This window comes from Amphiprion ocellaris, chromosome 8 (genome assembly GCF_022539595.1).
Source record: "Amphiprion ocellaris isolate individual 3 ecotype Okinawa chromosome 8, ASM2253959v1, whole genome shotgun sequence".
NCBI classification, from domain to species: Eukaryota; Metazoa; Chordata; class Actinopteri; family Pomacentridae; genus Amphiprion; species Amphiprion ocellaris.
In genome coordinates this window covers 17,803,069-17,820,840 of record NC_072773.1, presented here as the reverse complement: position 1 = coordinate 17,820,840, position 17,772 = coordinate 17,803,069, and the positions used below count along the sequence as shown (strand labels likewise).

The 17,772-nt window shown below is 39.8% G+C and overlaps 2 protein-coding genes across 2 annotated transcripts; both read left to right on the top strand.

Annotated features, from left to right (window-relative positions):
• Positions 1–279: 279 nt before the first annotated feature.
• On the top strand, positions 280–3,489 carry LOC111562435 (putative C-type lectin domain family 20 member A; the record flags this gene model as incomplete). The annotated part of the gene is made up of 4 exons (XM_035943820.2): positions 280–352; positions 735–1,067; positions 2,765–2,863; positions 3,275–3,489. Coding segments are annotated over exons 1-4 (720 nt in total), but the record flags the coding sequence as incomplete, so codon positions are not given.
• A 7,157-nt stretch (positions 3,490–10,646) lies between these two features.
• On the top strand, positions 10,647–15,930 carry LOC111583735 (putative C-type lectin domain family 20 member A). The gene is made up of 5 exons (XM_055013215.1): positions 10,647–10,814; positions 12,722–12,935; positions 13,450–13,782; positions 15,031–15,131; positions 15,522–15,930. Exons 2-5 carry the CDS (start codon positions 12,776–12,778, stop codon positions 15,651–15,653), a joined length of 726 nt encoding a protein of 241 aa, XP_054869190.1. The 5' UTR covers positions 10,647–10,814; positions 12,722–12,775; the 3' UTR covers positions 15,654–15,930.
• The last annotated feature ends 1,842 nt before the right edge of the window (positions 15,931–17,772 follow it).

The following is a 17,772-nucleotide window of genomic DNA, read 5'->3' as shown; positions in this document are numbered from 1 at the left end:
CTTTAATCCATGTAAAATTGCATCTAAACATGAACTGAAGTGACTAAATAGATTTTTGCATAAATATTGTCTTCAACAGTCAGCAGGTTGTTTTCGAGGCTAATGGAGGTTATACTATTGTCATGCTGTTGCTTTCAGACCCACTGGATAGGACTGCATGTAGAGAAGTGGACCTGGTCACTGGCAGATGAGATGTTCTACAGTGATGGAGAGGCTGAGTTCAGGAACTGGTATAATGGGGAACCAAATAACTTTGCACAAAATGAATATTGTACAGCGATGTGGTACAGTGAAAAATGGAATGATTATCCTTGTGAAAGTACCATTCCATCGGTTTGCTCGGATGTCAGAGGTGAGAATTTTTATTACAGACTGAGAATAAATATCTCATCACACTCTTTTTTTTCCAGGCTTTACTCTGTGATGAGAAGCTGCAGCTGTTTTCTCATATGACCTCTGCAACACGTCTAGAAAATCAAATCTGGGCATTTTCTGGATTTGCCTGTCCACACACAGAGACCTGTGCTTTGTTTTTGTATTTGACATGATAGGAATCTGCATCACATACCAACCATGGTTCATTGAATACAACTGCATGTGTGTGTTCAACATCCAGACCCATGAATTTTCCTTTATGTTACACAAAAAATACTCAGCAGCAACAAAGCTGGTCCAGCAACTTAGTCTCTTAGCAATTGTATCAGACACAGCACTTAACTGTGGTCTGTTTTCAGGGCAGAATGTGACATTTGTCTACATAAACATCCCCATGACATGGACTGAGGCCCAGAGCTACTGCAGAGCTCATCACACAGACCTGGCCAGTGTGAGAAACATGACAGAGAACCAGAAGGTGGTGGAGCTGATTCCTTCAGGACGAAAAGTCTGGATTGGTCTTTTCAGACACTTGTCTTGGTCAGATGGACAGATCTACTCATTTCACTACTGGGAAAACACAAAACTGGACGGAGCTGGTGAGAATTGTGTCGCTGCAAACTTTGCAGACTCTGGAAAATGGAGCGGCGTTGGGTGTGATTCTGATCTCACATTTATTTGCTACAGTCAATGTAAGTGGTCATCTATGTTTCAAATTACATTTGGATTCAGAATTACTTTAGCATCCATCCATTATCTATACACTGTTTAACCCTCATCAGGGTTGTGGGGGGGCTGGAGTCTATCTCAGCTGACTTATGGTAAAGGCAGGGGACACCCTGGACAGGTCATCAGTCCATCACAGGGCTACATATAGAGACAATCATTCACACTCACATTCACACCTATGGACAATTCAGAATCACCAATTAACCTCTGCTGCATGTTTCTGAACTGTGGGAGGAAGCTGGAGTACCTGGAGAAAACCCACACATGCACAGGGAGAACATGAAAAATCCCAGACCCAGGCAGGGACACAAACCAGGGATGTTCTAGCTGTGAGGCTAACCACCAAACCACTGTGCAGCCCTGCTTCAGCATCTCATCTCATAAATGAGAATGTAACAAAAGCACTAGCTGTGTTTCAGTAATGTATGATTATGTATATTGTCAGGTATTGCATTAGAAAAGTTAATGGATTCAGCAAAATTTGTGAAAACTTGCTGAGTTTCCCTAAAAAGGTTTTACACCTACTTCTGGTGTTTTTGACTCTTTTTCTTTGGATAGTGTTAATGAGCTTCATTGGAGACAGAAACAGCTTTTCTGAATAACTTCTGTTGTAGCAAACATCTAACTCACCTGACCGATCAGCTGTTTCTTATGTGTCTTCATCTCCAGTCAGCATGAAACACGGCTGAGATCAGCTGACATGAAAAAAATAACTACCACTTGTTCAACTGAAATCGAGTTCTGAAGACTTCAGAACTTCTCCATTTTTTTCACAGATGGACAAAATGAGTTTTATTCTTGTCTATTTCATGTTGGTTTTTTGCAACATTTCAGCATGCCGTGGTGCTCAGCTGTAAATGATGGGTTTGTGTTGACTGAATGATGAGAATATGCAACAGGCGGAGGCTATGACAACCACATTTTCTGTGTCTTCATGAAGTGGTGCTGTAGGTTACATGACTGTAAAAAACAGCAGGAGGAGTCGGAAGCAAAACCAGTTTTCTTCAAGCAGTCTTCAGAGTCTAATGCGAATAATGTTTATTCAATACAGAGGCTGTAAGAACAAACATGAGCAAAATCTCGAGATTTTAACTGACTACACAAAGCATTACATCGTCTTTTATAGCTATGCAAATTTTTTCAAAACACCTCTTCCGCTCAGGAAAGCCACAACCCATCGTCCTAAGACGCAATCAGGATGCCCATGAAGTGATCGTATCAAAAGTTGGACCCCCTCCTCCTTTTTATTTCTGCTAGATTGGCATTATTTCTGCTTGGGTCAGCGTGCCCTAAGTTTCAACTCATGAGCGCAGATGAAGAGAAGGCATGTATTTCCTGTCTTATGCCTTATATGGGCTCCATAGGTTTCCGCTGGGTTGCCACTTTCCACAGGTTTATTTAGTGTATTCCTAACTTCAGCTGACATGTTAGGTCTCCCTATCTTATCTTTGTTAGCTCTTCAATTTGATTCACACATCCTGTTTGTGTAATTTTATCATTTGTTCAATCATAAAATGCCACAACTTTTGTAGCCTCAAGTGGACATTCGAGGAACTACAGTTATTTGCACTTCAATGCTGGAGGTTGTTGCTTTAAACACATGAAATTCAGAGGATAGTGTTAACTACATAATCAAAAGTGTTGCTTATTTCCCCCACAGCTGCCCAAAGGCATGTGATGAAAGCAAAATTGGAAGCGATGGAACCTAACTCTAATCTGGACGTGGATGACTTTACTGAGACAAGGAATCCTGTAGCAGGTAATCATGTATCATATGATATATCATTTATTTTACCAGAAAAAACTAAAGGCTCTTAAAAATACACTGAAATAAAATGACATTTTATTCATCTCCAGGGGGGAAATTCACAATAGAGGAAAAAAAAATAAAAGCTGAAAAAAGTTTTCATAATGGAAATCAGAAGCCATACTCATTCTTACAACACTATAAAAGCATTTTGTCTGAATCTGTTCACATGTATACTGCAAGTACAGCCCTTCATAACCTTCTTGGGTTTTTATTTCCCTCAAACTTTAGTGTATTGAATTCTTTTTGCAATGTATGTCAAAACAAAAAAAAAATTGGTTTATATGATTGAAGTGACTGAAGAACAGGTGCTGTGTGACCTCATGTCAGGAATAATCAGGAAAATATTATTTCATGTCTCAGCTCAAACAGAAGCTGGACCAAAGAAGGAACAAAGATATCAGACTGAGCTGGAGCAAGGGGTCAGATGGAAAAGTCTTCCACAAGGTCAAGAAGGCAGAAACAGGGCTGGCGAGAACCCGGGAGAAGAACAGAGTCCACAAGGGGGAAGTCAAAGCGGAAATGGAGAGGGAAATCCAGGGGGAAATGGAGGGGGAAATGGAGGGGGGAATCCAGGGGAAAATCCAGGGGGAATGGAGGGGGAAATGGATGGGGAAATGGAGGGGGAAATGGAGGGGGAAATGGAGGGGGAAATGGATGGGGAAATGGAGGGGGAAATCCAGGGGGGAATGGAGGGGGAAATCCAGGGGGAAATCCAGGGGGGAATGGAGGGGGAAATGGAGGGGGGAATGGAGGGGGAAATGGATGGGGAAATGGAGGGGGAAATCCAGGGGGAAATCCAGGGGGGAATGGAGGGGGAAATCCAGGGGGAAATCCAGGGGGGAATGGAGGGGGAAATGGAGGGGGGAATGGAGGGGGAAATGGATGGGGAAATGGAGGGGGAAATGGAGGGGGAAATGGAGGGGGAAATGGAGGGGGAAATGGAGGGGGGAATGGAGGGGGAAATGGAGGGGGGAATGGAGGGGGAAATGGATGGGGAAATGGAGGGGGAAATGGAGGGGGAAATGGAGGGGGGGAATGGAGGGGGAAATGGAGGGGGAAATCCAGGGGGAAATCCAGGGGGGAATGGAGGGGGAAATGGAGGGGGGAATGGAGGGGGAAATGGATGGGGAAATGGAGGGGGAAATGGAGGGGGAAATGGAGGGGGAAATCCAGGGGGGAATGGAGGGGGAAATGGAGGGGGGAATGGAGGGGGAAATGGATGGGGAAATGGAGGGGGAAATCCAGGGGGAAATCCAGGGGGGAATGGAGGGGGAAATCCAGGGGGAAATCCAGGGGGGAATGGAGGGGGAAATGGATGGGGAAATGGAGGGGGAAATGGAGGGGGAAATCCAGGGGGGAATGGAGGGGGGAAATGGAGGGGGGAATGGAGGGGGAAATGGATGGGGAAATGGAGGGGGAAATGGAGGGGGAAATGGAGGGGGAAATGGAGGGGGAAATGGATGGGGAAATGGAGGGGGAAATCCAGGGGGAAATCCAGGGGGGAATGGAGGGGGAAATGGAGGGGGGAATGGAGGGGGAAATGGATGGGGAAATGGAGGGGGAAATGGAGGGGGAAATGGAGGGGGGAATGGAGGGGGAAATGGATGGGGAAATGGAGGGGGAAATCCAGGGGGAAATCCAGGGGGGAATGGAGGGGGAAATGGAGGGGGAAATGGAGGGGGAAATGGAGGGGGGAATGGAGGGGGAAATCCAGGGGGAAATCCAGGGGGGGAATGGAGGGGGAAATGGAGGGGGGAATGGAGGGGGAAATGGATGGGGAAATGGAGGGGGAAATGGAGGGGGAAATGGAGGGGGAAATGGAGGGGGGAATGGAAGGGGAAATGGATGGGGAAATGGAGGGGGAAATCCAGGGGGAAATCCAGGGGGGAATGGAGGGGGAAATGGAGGGGGGGAATGGAGGGGGAAATCCAGGGGGAAATCCAGGGGGGAATGGAGGGGGAAATGGAGGGGGGAATGGAGGGCAAAATGGAGGGGGAAACGAGGGGGAAATCCAGGGGGAAATGGAGGGGGACATGGATGGGGAATGGATGGGGACATGGATGGGGACATGGATGGGGACATGGATGGGGGAAATGGAGGGGGGAATGGAGGGGGAAATCCAGGGGGAAATCCAGGGGGAAATGGATGGGGACATGGATGGGGAAATTGAGGGGGGAATGGATGGGGACATGGATGGGGACATGGATGGGGACATGGATGGGGAAATGGAGGGGGGAATGGAGGGGGAAATCCAGGGGGAAATGGATGGGGACATGGATGGGGAAATGGAGGGGGGAATGGAGGGGGGAATCCAGGGGGAAATGGAGGGGGAAATCCAGGGGGAAATGGAGGGGGAAATGGAGGGGGAAATGGAGGGGGAAAACAACAGAGTCCAAGAGACAGGCAGACAGAGGGAGCCAGAGGGATAGACAGATCAAGACGGACACACAGATGCAGAGTGAACAGGAGGAAGAAGGAGAGACCAGGAGGGAGAAGGAAGGAGAGGAACAGAGGCTGGAGCAGGGATCATAACAGCAATGCTTCAGAACTTCTCCCAGAACACTTGCTACTTTGTATTTGTACAAGTATAACTGCAGTATATTATTGGATTGTTACTTCTTAAGAACTGAAGTAGAAGAAAATGACAAGAAACATTGAAAATACATTTTTGAAAGAGAAAATGATGAATAAAAAGCTTTTATTTTCTTGTTGTTATAACAATAAATTGGTTTTATGCGGGTTAAAATAAATATACACTGAGCTTTTAAAGCCACTAAATAGCCTTCAATGTTCACATGTTTTACTCAGTTTTAAAAGATATTATTTATTTTATTATATTATAAAGATATTTTTATTAGTTATAAAACAAAAGAAGCTCACAGTAACTTCTGATTTCCTATATTTGTAGATTCCAAATTCTGAGAGCTAATAATTCAGAGAGCTGCATTTTTCTGTTGCAGACTTTAGGTTTAGTTAATGAGGTGAAACTATTGTTCTGTTTGTCAGTTAGTTACAACTTTGGGTAATTAATGAATCATTTTAGTGTTCTTTCAAGTAAAAAGACAAATATTTGCTGGTTTCAACCTCTGAAGTGTGAAAATGTGCTTTTTTTGTCATTACACAGCAGTACACTTATTATCTTTTGGTTTTTGAACTGATGGTTAGTAAAAGAGTTTTGCAGCTAATAATTATGTTATCTAGTTAGTGAGAACAGTTTCAAACAACTTTCTTTAAGATATTTAAGATAAGACAGGATAATACAAGGTAAGATAGAAGAGAAGAAGAATTTGTCATGGTCATAGAATGTGATTGGATATACAGCCCCAGTGTTGGATGAAAAATGATGCAGTCTCATGTTGAGAAGGGTTGTTAAAACTTTACGTAATATGTAATTTTGCTATTGTTTGTTTCTGAAATTTAGGGCATTAAAGAGCGCTGATTGCATTAAAGAGTTGCTGTTGTGTTTACAAATACTACAGATGCAAACAGCCTTTTAGCATAATTACAAGCTCAGTTGTCTTGTAGCATCACACCCCATACTGAACCCAATCAAATCCAGTCAGTAATTGTCAATAATAAACATGGGGCTGCTCTTTATTGGGTATTTTTGGAATGCGCTTTAAGTTTTTACATTCATAAAGTATTCTTGTGTTGCACCAGGCTGAACTGGAAACTGCTCATTGTATTAATAAAATATTGTTGAACTGAAATTATATGTTTTGTTGTTTGGAAATGAAACATTAGCAGGTGTGATACACTAGTGAAGTAATTCTGAGTTAGTTTTTTTTTTTAAACAGCCTTTATGATGTGTAGTCCGTGAATGCCACATCAGGTTGTTCGCATGAGTTTTAAAAGCAGCGTTCCATTTAAAATTTCAGTATCTCTCGGACAGTACCTGAAAGCAATGTTGTTACGTCATCACGTCTTGCTGTTACCATGGATACAGTGCAAGTGTAACTCCCCAATTGAAACAGTTGAGCAGAAATAACTTTAACGTTTGAAACCAGCAGATTCTCCGAACAAATCTATGAATTTCTGAGTGAGTAAACTTCGACTTGTTCAAATGAATGTTAAAGCTGGAACAGTGACTGAACCGTTAGCTAAATGTAACGTTAGAACGTTACAGTAACCGAGGTAGCTACTCATCCTCAGGTTTGTTTCCGTTTGTCAAAGATCAGCAGATCATTGATGGTGGTTCACCTGTGGACCGGCAGGAGGACGGTCACAGGTTGTCTCATTTTGACGACTTCTGTCTCAAATAAGTTAAACCTGATGAATAATACTTCAAAACTTGTCCAAATGACACAAAATGTGTCCAAAATTACCAAAACCAGGCCAAAATGATTCAAGCCTTAGCCAAATTAATCAAGATTTGAATAGTATTATTAAAATTTTTCTAAAATGACAAAAAATTTTTAAATGACTAAAAAATGTCCAAAATAATAATATAAGATGCATATGTTGTCCAACATGACTCAGAACAGGTTAGAATTACCAAAACCTGTTCAATCAATTTGTCCAAGAGGATAATATTTGTCCAAAATAACTCAAAAGTGTTCTAAATGACGTGATATTTACTTTGAAAATAACAGAAACCCGTCCAGAATAGCTCATAATTTATCTACAATGACATAAAATTTGCCCCAAATGACAAAAACCTGTGCAAAGCGACTGAAAAGCTTGTACCAATGACTCCAAATTTGTTGATAAGGAGCCAAAATGGGTTTCTTCCATGTCATGTGTCCACAGAATCTGTAATTTTAATACTTCCCATTCACTGTCTAAGCAGTCATACAATGCATTCTGGTCACATTGTAATGCATTTTGAGAGATGGGACATCACATTGCCTGTTCACCATTCATATAAAGTTGAGGTTGAGGCTACTTTATGTAAATGACAAATGTTGAGTGATGTCCATGGCCTCTGGAAACTTCTGAAAAACTTTTGAACTAACTAGTATCAGTCTCAACGGAAAGACAGATTCAACAACAGCACAACATATTTCTGATTTGAAAAGGTTTCAGAAACACATTTGGATGAACTCTTTTAGTTGTTTTGGTCATATTTATGAAGAAAGATTTGAAACAAGCCACCATGTTGGTCCTGTTTGAAATTCAGGTGCAATGCAGTCCCCAAGGACAGTATCTGTTCAATCAGGTGCAGCAAATGTTTGACACAGCCATGTTGTATGCCTATTAAGTGTCCAGTCCTGGGAAGCAGCATGATCACTTGCATCTAAACACACCTCTGAACATGCACTATTAGAGATATGGTGGGGAGTGTCCAACACAGAGAGTAACCTACTGATTTCCTGGGAGATCCATAGCCACAGACTTGGAGGTGTCAACTTTCATCTATGTATGGATAAATGGATGGAGAGTCCCCTTCCTGGCTGTCAGAAAGAATGCAGGTTTAAAGCACTTTTGCATTGGCTTCACTTTTCAGACCCAGAGCACCTTGCAATGCTGCAGGGCCATTCGTGTTTGTACCTGTTCAGTCAGTCTACCTTCAAACTCATCCATCTGCATTCACTTTCTTCCACTTATCTAACATGCTTGGTGGAATTTAGCTGGTGTGCTACATTCACAATTTACTATGTTAGCATGCTAGCTTCTGTTAATTACCACAAAGCACAGAGATCAACTGAGGCTGAAAAGAATGCAATGTAGCAGTTTTCTTACAGGAAACAAACTGTAACATTCATAATGTCTGTAATGTCTATTAATTGTTTTGGTTAAAGATAATATGTAGTCAGCTGCAGATGATCGAAATGTGCATGATGAAATAAAGTTTTTTCATTGTTGTTGTTCAGTATTTTAAATGGGGAATTTTGAATGTTGGCTTTAATATAGGATAATATTGTTTCTCAAAGTTGTGCAGGTTTCAAAGCAGCATGTAGTGAAGGTCAGACTGACTGCAGAGGACGACTCCTCTGTGGACCTGAATGATTCTGCTGTGATGGACGATGTGCTGAAACATGTAAATCATGTTTCACTGATAACCATGTACTAAAACATGTTTTCTGTCTCAGTTATTCCATATTTACAATGATCAGTATCGCATTTCATGCAAATTGTTCCCATTTAATGTTTATGCAAAGCAATGAGCTCTTCTTTCCTGTAAGGCTTGGTCAAAGGTTGATGACCTCAGTCTGTCCTGTTGAAGTGTTTTTTTTCCCCACAATAACTGTAATTAAAGTATTTGTCTAAATAGCAAACTATATTTCTTTTCTCATGATTAAGTCTTTTGTTCAACTAAACAGTGAGTAAAATGCAAATAAGTCACAAAAATTAAACAAAGGGAAAAAATAATGTTCTCACATGGGACAAAAAACTCAGTCTCTTGTGAAAAAAATCTATATATGTTATACCCTGGTTAAAATACTATAATCATCAGTATTATTTTTGTGGGCAGTACAAAAAACTGCTCATTGTGTTACTGGGGTCTCTCATCACCTCTCTAATAAAATAATCCTGTGATTGCAAATGTCTAAAGAAATGCTGGTTTTCCAGACTGTTTACCTTTAGATCTTAAATGTTTAAGTGTATTCCTTTCTTGCTTGAACCTTTTGCCCTTTCTTACTTTCTTGAGTATTCCCAAATGGCTCTATCTCAAACTGTAGTGTACTGACTAATTCATAAAATTTTATGTCAAAACATAACAGTTAATTTATTCATATCAATTAAGTGACTTTTAAAAACAGGGCTATGTGCAGTGTAAACTCCCAGATGAGTAAAAAATACAGGTTGTAGCTGAAAAAGAACTGAGGTGAAAGAACTGTGACTGTGGGGGATAATCAGGAAAATGTTTTTTGTGTGGGTTTTTGCTTAAACAGAAGTTGTGAAGGACCAGGGAGGGAATGAAGATGTAAAACTGAGCTGGAGGAAGCAATTGCATAGGAAAGTCTTCCACAACAGTGAGATGGAAATAAAGAAGGATTTAAAGGATGACCTTTAAATGTTGTAAAGAATTTTGTCCGTGAAAGATTTTCCCCACTTTTGTTCTTTTACAATCTAATGTGTATTATTCAAACTATCAGCGAAACAGGCTATTTACATACATTCTTGTTTATATTGTGGATTGTGGAAGTAAAATGTTGAAAGTGAAGAAAACAGAATGGTACTAAACATGATATTTGTGTTTTTCACACCTCCTGGTTGTGAATGGTGGAACTGAAGTTTACCTCAAACACCCTCATCTTACTGTGTCTTTGTTTTTCCAATGAAAGGCAAATTTTTTATTTCTGTTATGGTGCTGTATAAATGAAATTTGCTTGATTTGACTTGCATTCATCTGACAAACATAAAAAGCTGAAGAGGCAAATAGTTTGCATATGAGTTTTGCATGGAGATGATAAAAGTGAGAGAAAGTCAGTCATATCAGCAGCTGAACGTCTGCAGTCACAGAGTAACAGAGGAAAACAGCGAAGGATGGAAAAAGTTCTTCTGTGCATCGCAGCTGCATCAGGCAAGAGTTTTATATATTCCTTCTTTATCTTTTATGTTTTTTCAGATTTGAATTTAGTATACTGTGGTGATCTCCACTGTGGGAGCTTTAAGTACAATTATTTTTGTTGTACAATATTTTTACTGTAATTGCTACTCAATATATGATAGAAGTTTCTTAGTAAGTTATTTTATATTCATGACATTAATATTAGAAGAGCTTTTCTGCTAAAAGTCATTTATACCTCAAGTATAATGTGTATTTCTATCTGTTGCAGCAGGGCTGTTTACTGTCTCCTCTCTTGGTGAACATCAGTACCATTATGTTTCTGAACGGAAAAACTGGACTGAAGCTCAGAGTTACTGCAGAGAAAAATACACAGACCTGGTGACTATAGAGAGGATAGAAGATGTGAACATCCTGAACAACATTTTAAGCTCATACAGCCACCCGGTAAACAGCTCTGTCAGTTCACTTTTGTTTACCACTGTGGTCATTTTCTTAATAAAACCATTCCAAATTTTGATTAATAGTGAATTTTAATTTGATGTTACATACATTACTCAAGGCTGGAAATTACATCAACAAGTGACAAAAGACAGTAAAACATTGTGTTTGTGGTGTTGGGGATGAATATGTTTTTTGAACATTTTTACTAACTTTAGAATTAAATTAAGTACACATAGTTCCCTAAATGCTCCGCATGTGTTGCAGTGTGTTCACATTTAATGAAGTAAAACATGCATGTGTATTAAAAAAATATACATTTTGACTTAAACAAAATAAAGTAGCTTTAGAAAGTATTCAGAACCTTTCTCCTTTTGGAAACTTTATTGTGTTACAGATTTCATTCTAAATGGATGAAATTGGAATTTTTGTCAGTGAAATTACACTCAGTAACCTCATAATGTTGAAGCGAAAACATGTTTTAATGAACAAAAAATATTAAATTAAAAAAGATCTCCAAATGATATGGGGGGAAAAATTATTTCACTGTAAGGAAAATCATCTACAAGTGATGCAGATTTCAAATGGCCTCCTGCAGAGGCCTTTCAGTATTTACAACTTGCGTTTGATAGAGTACAGGAGCAACTTTGTCATCTGCAACTTGTTTTAAATGCAGACAAAACAAAATGTATGTTCTTTACTAATTCAAAAACTGCCAGATCAGCCCTGTCTGGAAAAAAATTTACAAGAAATGGTCAACAAATAGAGTTGGTATCTACTTTTAAATATCTAGGATTTTTAATTGACGACCATTTGTCTTTTCAGGAGCACATTCAGTATATGTTAAAAAAAAACTGAAACTCTTATTAGGATTTTATTACAGAAACAAGTCTTGCCTTTCCTTTTGTGTGAAACAGAAATTGGTAGAAACAACTTTTTTGCCTGTTATTGACTATGGAGATGTGTTGTATATGAAGGCTTCTGCTAGTTGTCTTAGCATGCTGGATAGTGTGTACCATGGGGCGCTGAGATTCATGATCAGATGTGGTCCCCTTACTCACCATTGTGAGCTCTATTCTAAAGTTAACTGGACATCTTTAAGTGCCTGACGTCTCAGTCATTGGTATGTATTAATTTATAGAACCATTCTGGGTATTGTTCCTTCCTATTTCTCTTGCCTTTCAACAAGGAAAAATGGAAGTCACAAGCTCTGATCTATGGATACTCTGCAGTTTGTCGTCCCCAAAGTAAGATCGGAACTGGGCAAGAAAGCATTTAGGTTTTCTGCACCTGATGCTTGGAATAAATTACAATCTGAACTTAAACTTCAATCCCTTGTTACACTGAATGACTTTAAAGTTCTGGTGAAATCCTTACAGTCTACCTGGTCTGTGTGTGTTATGTGTGAGCAAGTTTTGATGTTGTTAATTTTATCTATTGTTTACTGTTTTAATGTGACTATGCTGCTGCCCTCTTGGCCAGGTCTCCCTTGTAAAGGAGATCTCTGATCTCAATGGGACTACTCTGGTTAAATAAATTCTAAATAAATAAAAATAAATAAAATGTTTTGTGCCAGACTGACTCCCCAGCAAAGTCATCCCAGGAGCAGAGAAAAGATAAGAACAGATCAAACTTAAATCCTGCCACAAATTCTTGAAAAGAGGTACTTTTAAGAAACACTTTTCTTGAAAAGAGTTTCAGTTTGAGATTCCAATAATTCATCAAAACATGTCTTGATTTTAACATCATAAAATATTGATCATATCACTTTAATCCATGTAAAATTACATCTAAACGTGAACTGAAGTGACTAGATAGATTTTTGCATAAATATTGTCTGGAGCAGTTTTAAGGTCAGCAGGTTGTTTTCGAGGCTAATGGAGGTTATACTATTGTCATGCTGTTGCTTTCAGACCCACTGGATAGGACTGCATGTAGAGAAGTGGACCTGGTCACTGGCAGATGAGATGTTCTACAGTGATGGAGAGGCTGAGTTCAGGAACTGGTATATTGGGGAGCCACAAGACTTCACACATAATGAATATTGTGCTCTCAGTGGGAACGGTGGAAGTTGGGCTGATTATCCTTGTGAAAGTACCATTCCATCGGTTTGCTCGGATGTCAGAGGTGAGAATTTTTATTACAGACTGAGAATTAATATCTCATCACACTCTTTTTTTTCCAGGCTTTACTCTGTGATGAGAAGCTGCAGCTGTTTTCTCATATGACCTCTGCAACACATCTAGAAAATCAAATCTGGGTATTTTCTGGATTTTCCCCTTCACAAAAAAAAAACAAAAAACACACAGGACTCTGGTCCTGTGTGTTTTTTGTTGTTTTTTGTATTCGACATGATAGGAATGTGACCGTCTGCAACACATACCAACTGTGGTTTGTTGATTACAACTGCACGTGTGTTTTCAACATCCAGACCCATGAATTTTCCTTTATGTGACACAAAAAAAATATGCAGCAGTAACAAAGCTGAGCAAGTTGTTTTTTCTCATGAAGTGTCTGTTTACTGTAGATCTGAATGGCTGTATCGTCACACTAACACTGACTCAGTTGCACAAAGTACCGCACATTGTTCATGTCATAGCAATTGTATCAGACACAGCACTTAACTGTGGTCTGTTTTCAGGGCAGAATGTGACATTTGTCTACATAAACATCCCCATGACATGGACTGAGGCCCAGAGCTACTGCAGAGCTCATCACACAGACCTGGCCAGTGTGAGAAACATGACAGAGAACCAGAAGGTGGTGGAGCTGATTCCTTCAGGACAAATTGCCTGGATTGGTCTTTTCAGACACTTGTGGTGGTCAGATGGACAGATCTACACATTTCACTACTGGAGAAACATAACACAGAGCGGAGCTGGGGAGATGTGTGTGCTTGCCAACTTTGCAGACTCTGGAAAATGGAGCGGTTTTTGGTGTGATATGGAGTTCCCATTTATTTGCTACAGTCAATGTAAGTGGTCAGATTCAGAAAACTTTATTTGTCCCCAGGGGGCAATTAATGACCTGGATGACATGGATGACCAGTGGTCATCTATGTTTCAAATTACATTTGGATTCAGAATTACTTTAGCATCCATCCATTATCTATACACTGTTTAACCCTCATCAGGGTTGTGGGGAGGCTGGAGTCTATCTCAGCTGACTTATGGTAAAGGCAGGGGACACCCTGGACAGGTCATCAGTCCATCACAGGGCTACATATAGAGACAATCATTCACACTCACATTCACACCTATGGACAATTCAGAATCACCAATTAACCTCTGCTGCATGTTTCTGAACTGTGGGAGGAAGCTGGAGTACCTGGAGAAAACCCACACATGTACAGGGAGAACATGAAAAATCCCAGACCCAGGCAGGGACACAAACCAGGGATGTTCTAGCTGTGAGGTTAACCACCAAACCACTGTGCAGCCCTGCTTCAGCATCTCATCTCATAAATGAGAATGTAACAAAAGCACTAGCTTTGTTTCAGTAATGTATGATTATGTATATTGTCAGGTATTGCATTAGAAAAGTTAATGGAATCAGCAAAATTTGTGAAAACTTGCTGAGTTTCCCTAAAAAGGTTTTACACCTACTTCTGGTGTTTTTGACTCTTTTCTTTTTTTTTTTTGGGATAGTGTTAATGAGCTTCATTGGAGACAGAAACAGCTTTTCTGAATAACTTCTGTTGTAGCAAACATCTAACTCACCTGACCAATCAGCTGTTTCTTATGTGTCTTCATCTCCAGACAGCATGAAACACGACTGATATCAGGTGACATGAAAAAAATAACTACCACTTGTCCAACTGAAACTAAGTCCTGAAGACTCCAGACCTTCTTAATTTTTTTCACAGATGGACAAAATGAGTTTTATTCTTTTCTATTCTATTTCATGTTTTCTTTTTTTTTTGCAACATTTCAGCATGCCGTGGTGCTCAGCTGTAAATGATGGGTTTGTGTTGACTGAATGATGAGAATATTCAACAGGTGGAGGATATGACAACCACATTTTCTGTGTCGTAATTAGGTGGTGCTGTAGGTTACATGGCTGTAAAAAACTTAGGGGAAGCAAAACCAGTTGTTTTCCAACTACAAAAAAAAAAAAAAAAAAAAAAAACATTTCAGTGATGGAGGTTGTTGCTTTAAACACATGAAATCCAGAGGATTGTGTTTATTATACAATCAGAAGTTTTGCATTTTTTCCCTCACAGCTGCCCAAAGACATGTGATGAAAGTAAAACTGGAAGTGATGGAACCCAACTCTAATCTGGACATGGATGACTCTGCAGTGAGAGAAGGAATCCTGCAGCAGGTTATCATGTATCATATCATACATTATTTATTTTACTAGAAAAAACTAATGGCTGTTAACATTTTATTGATCTCCAGGCAGGAAATTCACAACAGAGGAAAAAATAAAAGCTGAAAAAAATCTTCATCATGAAAATCAGAAGCCATGTTCATTATTACAGCACTATAAAAACATTTTGTCTGAATCTTTTCACATGTATCCTGCAAGTTCAGCCCTTCATAACCTTCTCAGGTTTTTATTTCCCTCAAACTTTAGTGTACTGAATTCTTTTTGCAATGTATGTCAAAACATAAAAAGCAATAGTTTTTTATGATGTAAGTGACTATGAAGAACAGGTGCTATGTGACCTCGTGTCAGCAATAATCAGGAAAATATTATTTCATGTCTCAGCTCAAACAGAAACTGGACCAAGGAGGGAACAAAAACATCAGACTGAGCTGGAGCAAGGGGTCAGATGGAAAAGTCTTCCACAAGGTCAAGAAGGAAACGAGGAAGAAGAGGAGCCCTGAAGGAGAGCTTTAACTCTTTCCTTCAGCAGCTGTTTGTGCCTGATTTTATAACCTTCCATGCAATGCTTCATAACTTCTCACAGAACACTTAGTACTTAGTACTTGTACAAGTATAACTGCTCTATATTATTGGATTGTTAATTCTTAAGAATTGAAGTCGAAGAAAATGACAAGAAACATTGAAAACACATTTTTGAAAGAGAAGAGAATGAATAAAAAGCTTTTATTTTCTTGTTGCTATACCAATAAATTGGTTTTATGTTTGCTAAATTAAATGTACACTGAGCTTATAAAACCACTAAATAGCCTTCAATTTTCATGTTTTACACTGATTAAAAATTAAGGTGGATTAAAAGATATTTTTATTAGTTACAAAACAAAAGCAGCTCATAATTTCTAATTTGCTATATTTGAAGCTTCCAAATTGCTAATAATTCTGAGTTTGAATTTGTCTGTTGCAGACTTTAGGTTTAGTTAATGAGGTGAAAATATTATTCTGTTAAGCAGATAGTTACAACTTTGGGTAAATAATGAATCCTTTTAGTCTTTTTTCCAAGTAAAAAGACCAATATTTGCTGGTTCCAGCCTCTGAAATGTGAAAATTTGCGTTATTGTCATTACACAGCAGTACACTTATTATCTTTTGGTTTTTGAAAAGAGTTTTGCAGATAATTCTGTTATCTAGTTAGACCAGTTTCAAGCAACTTTCTTTAAGATATTTAAGATAAGAAAGGATAATGCAAGGTAAGATAGAAGAGAAGAAGAATTTGTAGTGGTCGTAGTGTTTGATTAGATATACAGCCCCAGTGCTGGATTAAAAATGATGCAGTCCCATGTTGAGAAGGGTCGTTAAAATTTTATTAGGGTCCGAGCACCACGAAGTGGTGCGAGGAACCTATTGAAACCCTAAGAATTATTATTATTATTATTTTTCTTCGTCCGCCGGGAAATCGGCCTTTTTGACGCCCTAAACATACACGTGCGTGCCAAAATGGCTCAATAGCGCCCCCTAGAAAATTAAGAAAATTCAGCCCCCGGTCAGTGTTTGACCTAGACTTCTGAAATTCGGTACACATATGTAACTCATCAAGACGCACAAAAAAGCCTCTTGCATCATTACCCATAATGCAACAGGAAGTCGGCCATTTTGAATTATGAGTCATTTTTGGACATTTTTTGATATCTATAAACTCAAACAGCGTAATCCTGAGAGAGCTGAAATTTGGCCAGGATGTACTCCAGTCATGGGTGATCAAAAGTTATCAAAACGCTCCGCAAAAGTCTGAGGACGCGGAAATGGCGAGCCACGGAATGCGGCCATTTTGAAATATGATTCATATTTTGGACAATTTTGTCATTTTTGGACATTTCCAAAAGCTATAAACTCAAACAGCTTAACCCCGACAGAGCTCAAACTTGGCCAGGATGTACTCCCGTCATGGTTGATCAAAAGTTATCAAAACGCTCTGCAAAAGTTTGAGGGCGTGGAAATGGCGAGCCACGGAATGCGGCCATTTTGAAATATGATTCATATTTTGGACAATTTTGTCATTTTTGGACATTTTCAAAAGCTATAACCTCAAACAGCGTAACCACGAGAGAGCTCAAATTTGGTCAGGATGGACACCAGTCATGGTTGATCAAAAGTTATCAAAACGCTCCGCAAAAGTCTGAGGGCGTGGCCATAGTTACCAGCGGAATGCGGCCATTTTGAATGTCTTGCCATGAAACAGGAAGTGCTGTCTAACTAGCCTGTACATGCTCCAGTCTGCTTCAAATTATACATGTGTGATCAGAGTCCAGCCCTAATCACGTCCATAGGTTGATATACACTCACAGTCATAGCGCCACATGGCGGCCATTTTGAATTTCTCGCCATTAAACAGGAAGTGCTGTGTAACCAGCCTGTACATGCTCCAATCTGCCTGAAATTTTACATGCATGATCAGAGTCCGGCCCTAATCACATCTTTGTGCCACTTGGCGGCCATTTTGGATTTCTCGCCATGAAACAGGAAGTGCTGTGTAACCAGCCTGTACATGCTCCAATCTGCCTGAAATTTTACATGCATGATCAGAGTCCGGCCCTAATCACATCTTTGTGCCACCTGGCAGCCATTTTGGATTTCTCGC

What these genes read in the sequence shown, in the direction of transcription:
- LOC111583735 (XM_055013215.1), top strand. Translation starts at nt 12,776, where the DNA reads ATGTTCTACAGTGATGGAGAGGCTGAGTTCAGGAACTGGTATATTGGG. An exon ending in GGTTTGCTCGGATGTCAGAG is followed by an intron (nt 12,936 to 13,449) that starts GTGAGAATTTTT and finishes GTCTGTTTTCAG; the next exon opens with GGCAGAATGTGACATTTGTC. An exon ending in GAGAAGGAATCCTGCAGCAG is followed by an intron (nt 15,132 to 15,521) that starts GTTATCATGTAT and finishes TTCATGTCTCAG; the next exon opens with CTCAAACAGAAACTGGACCA.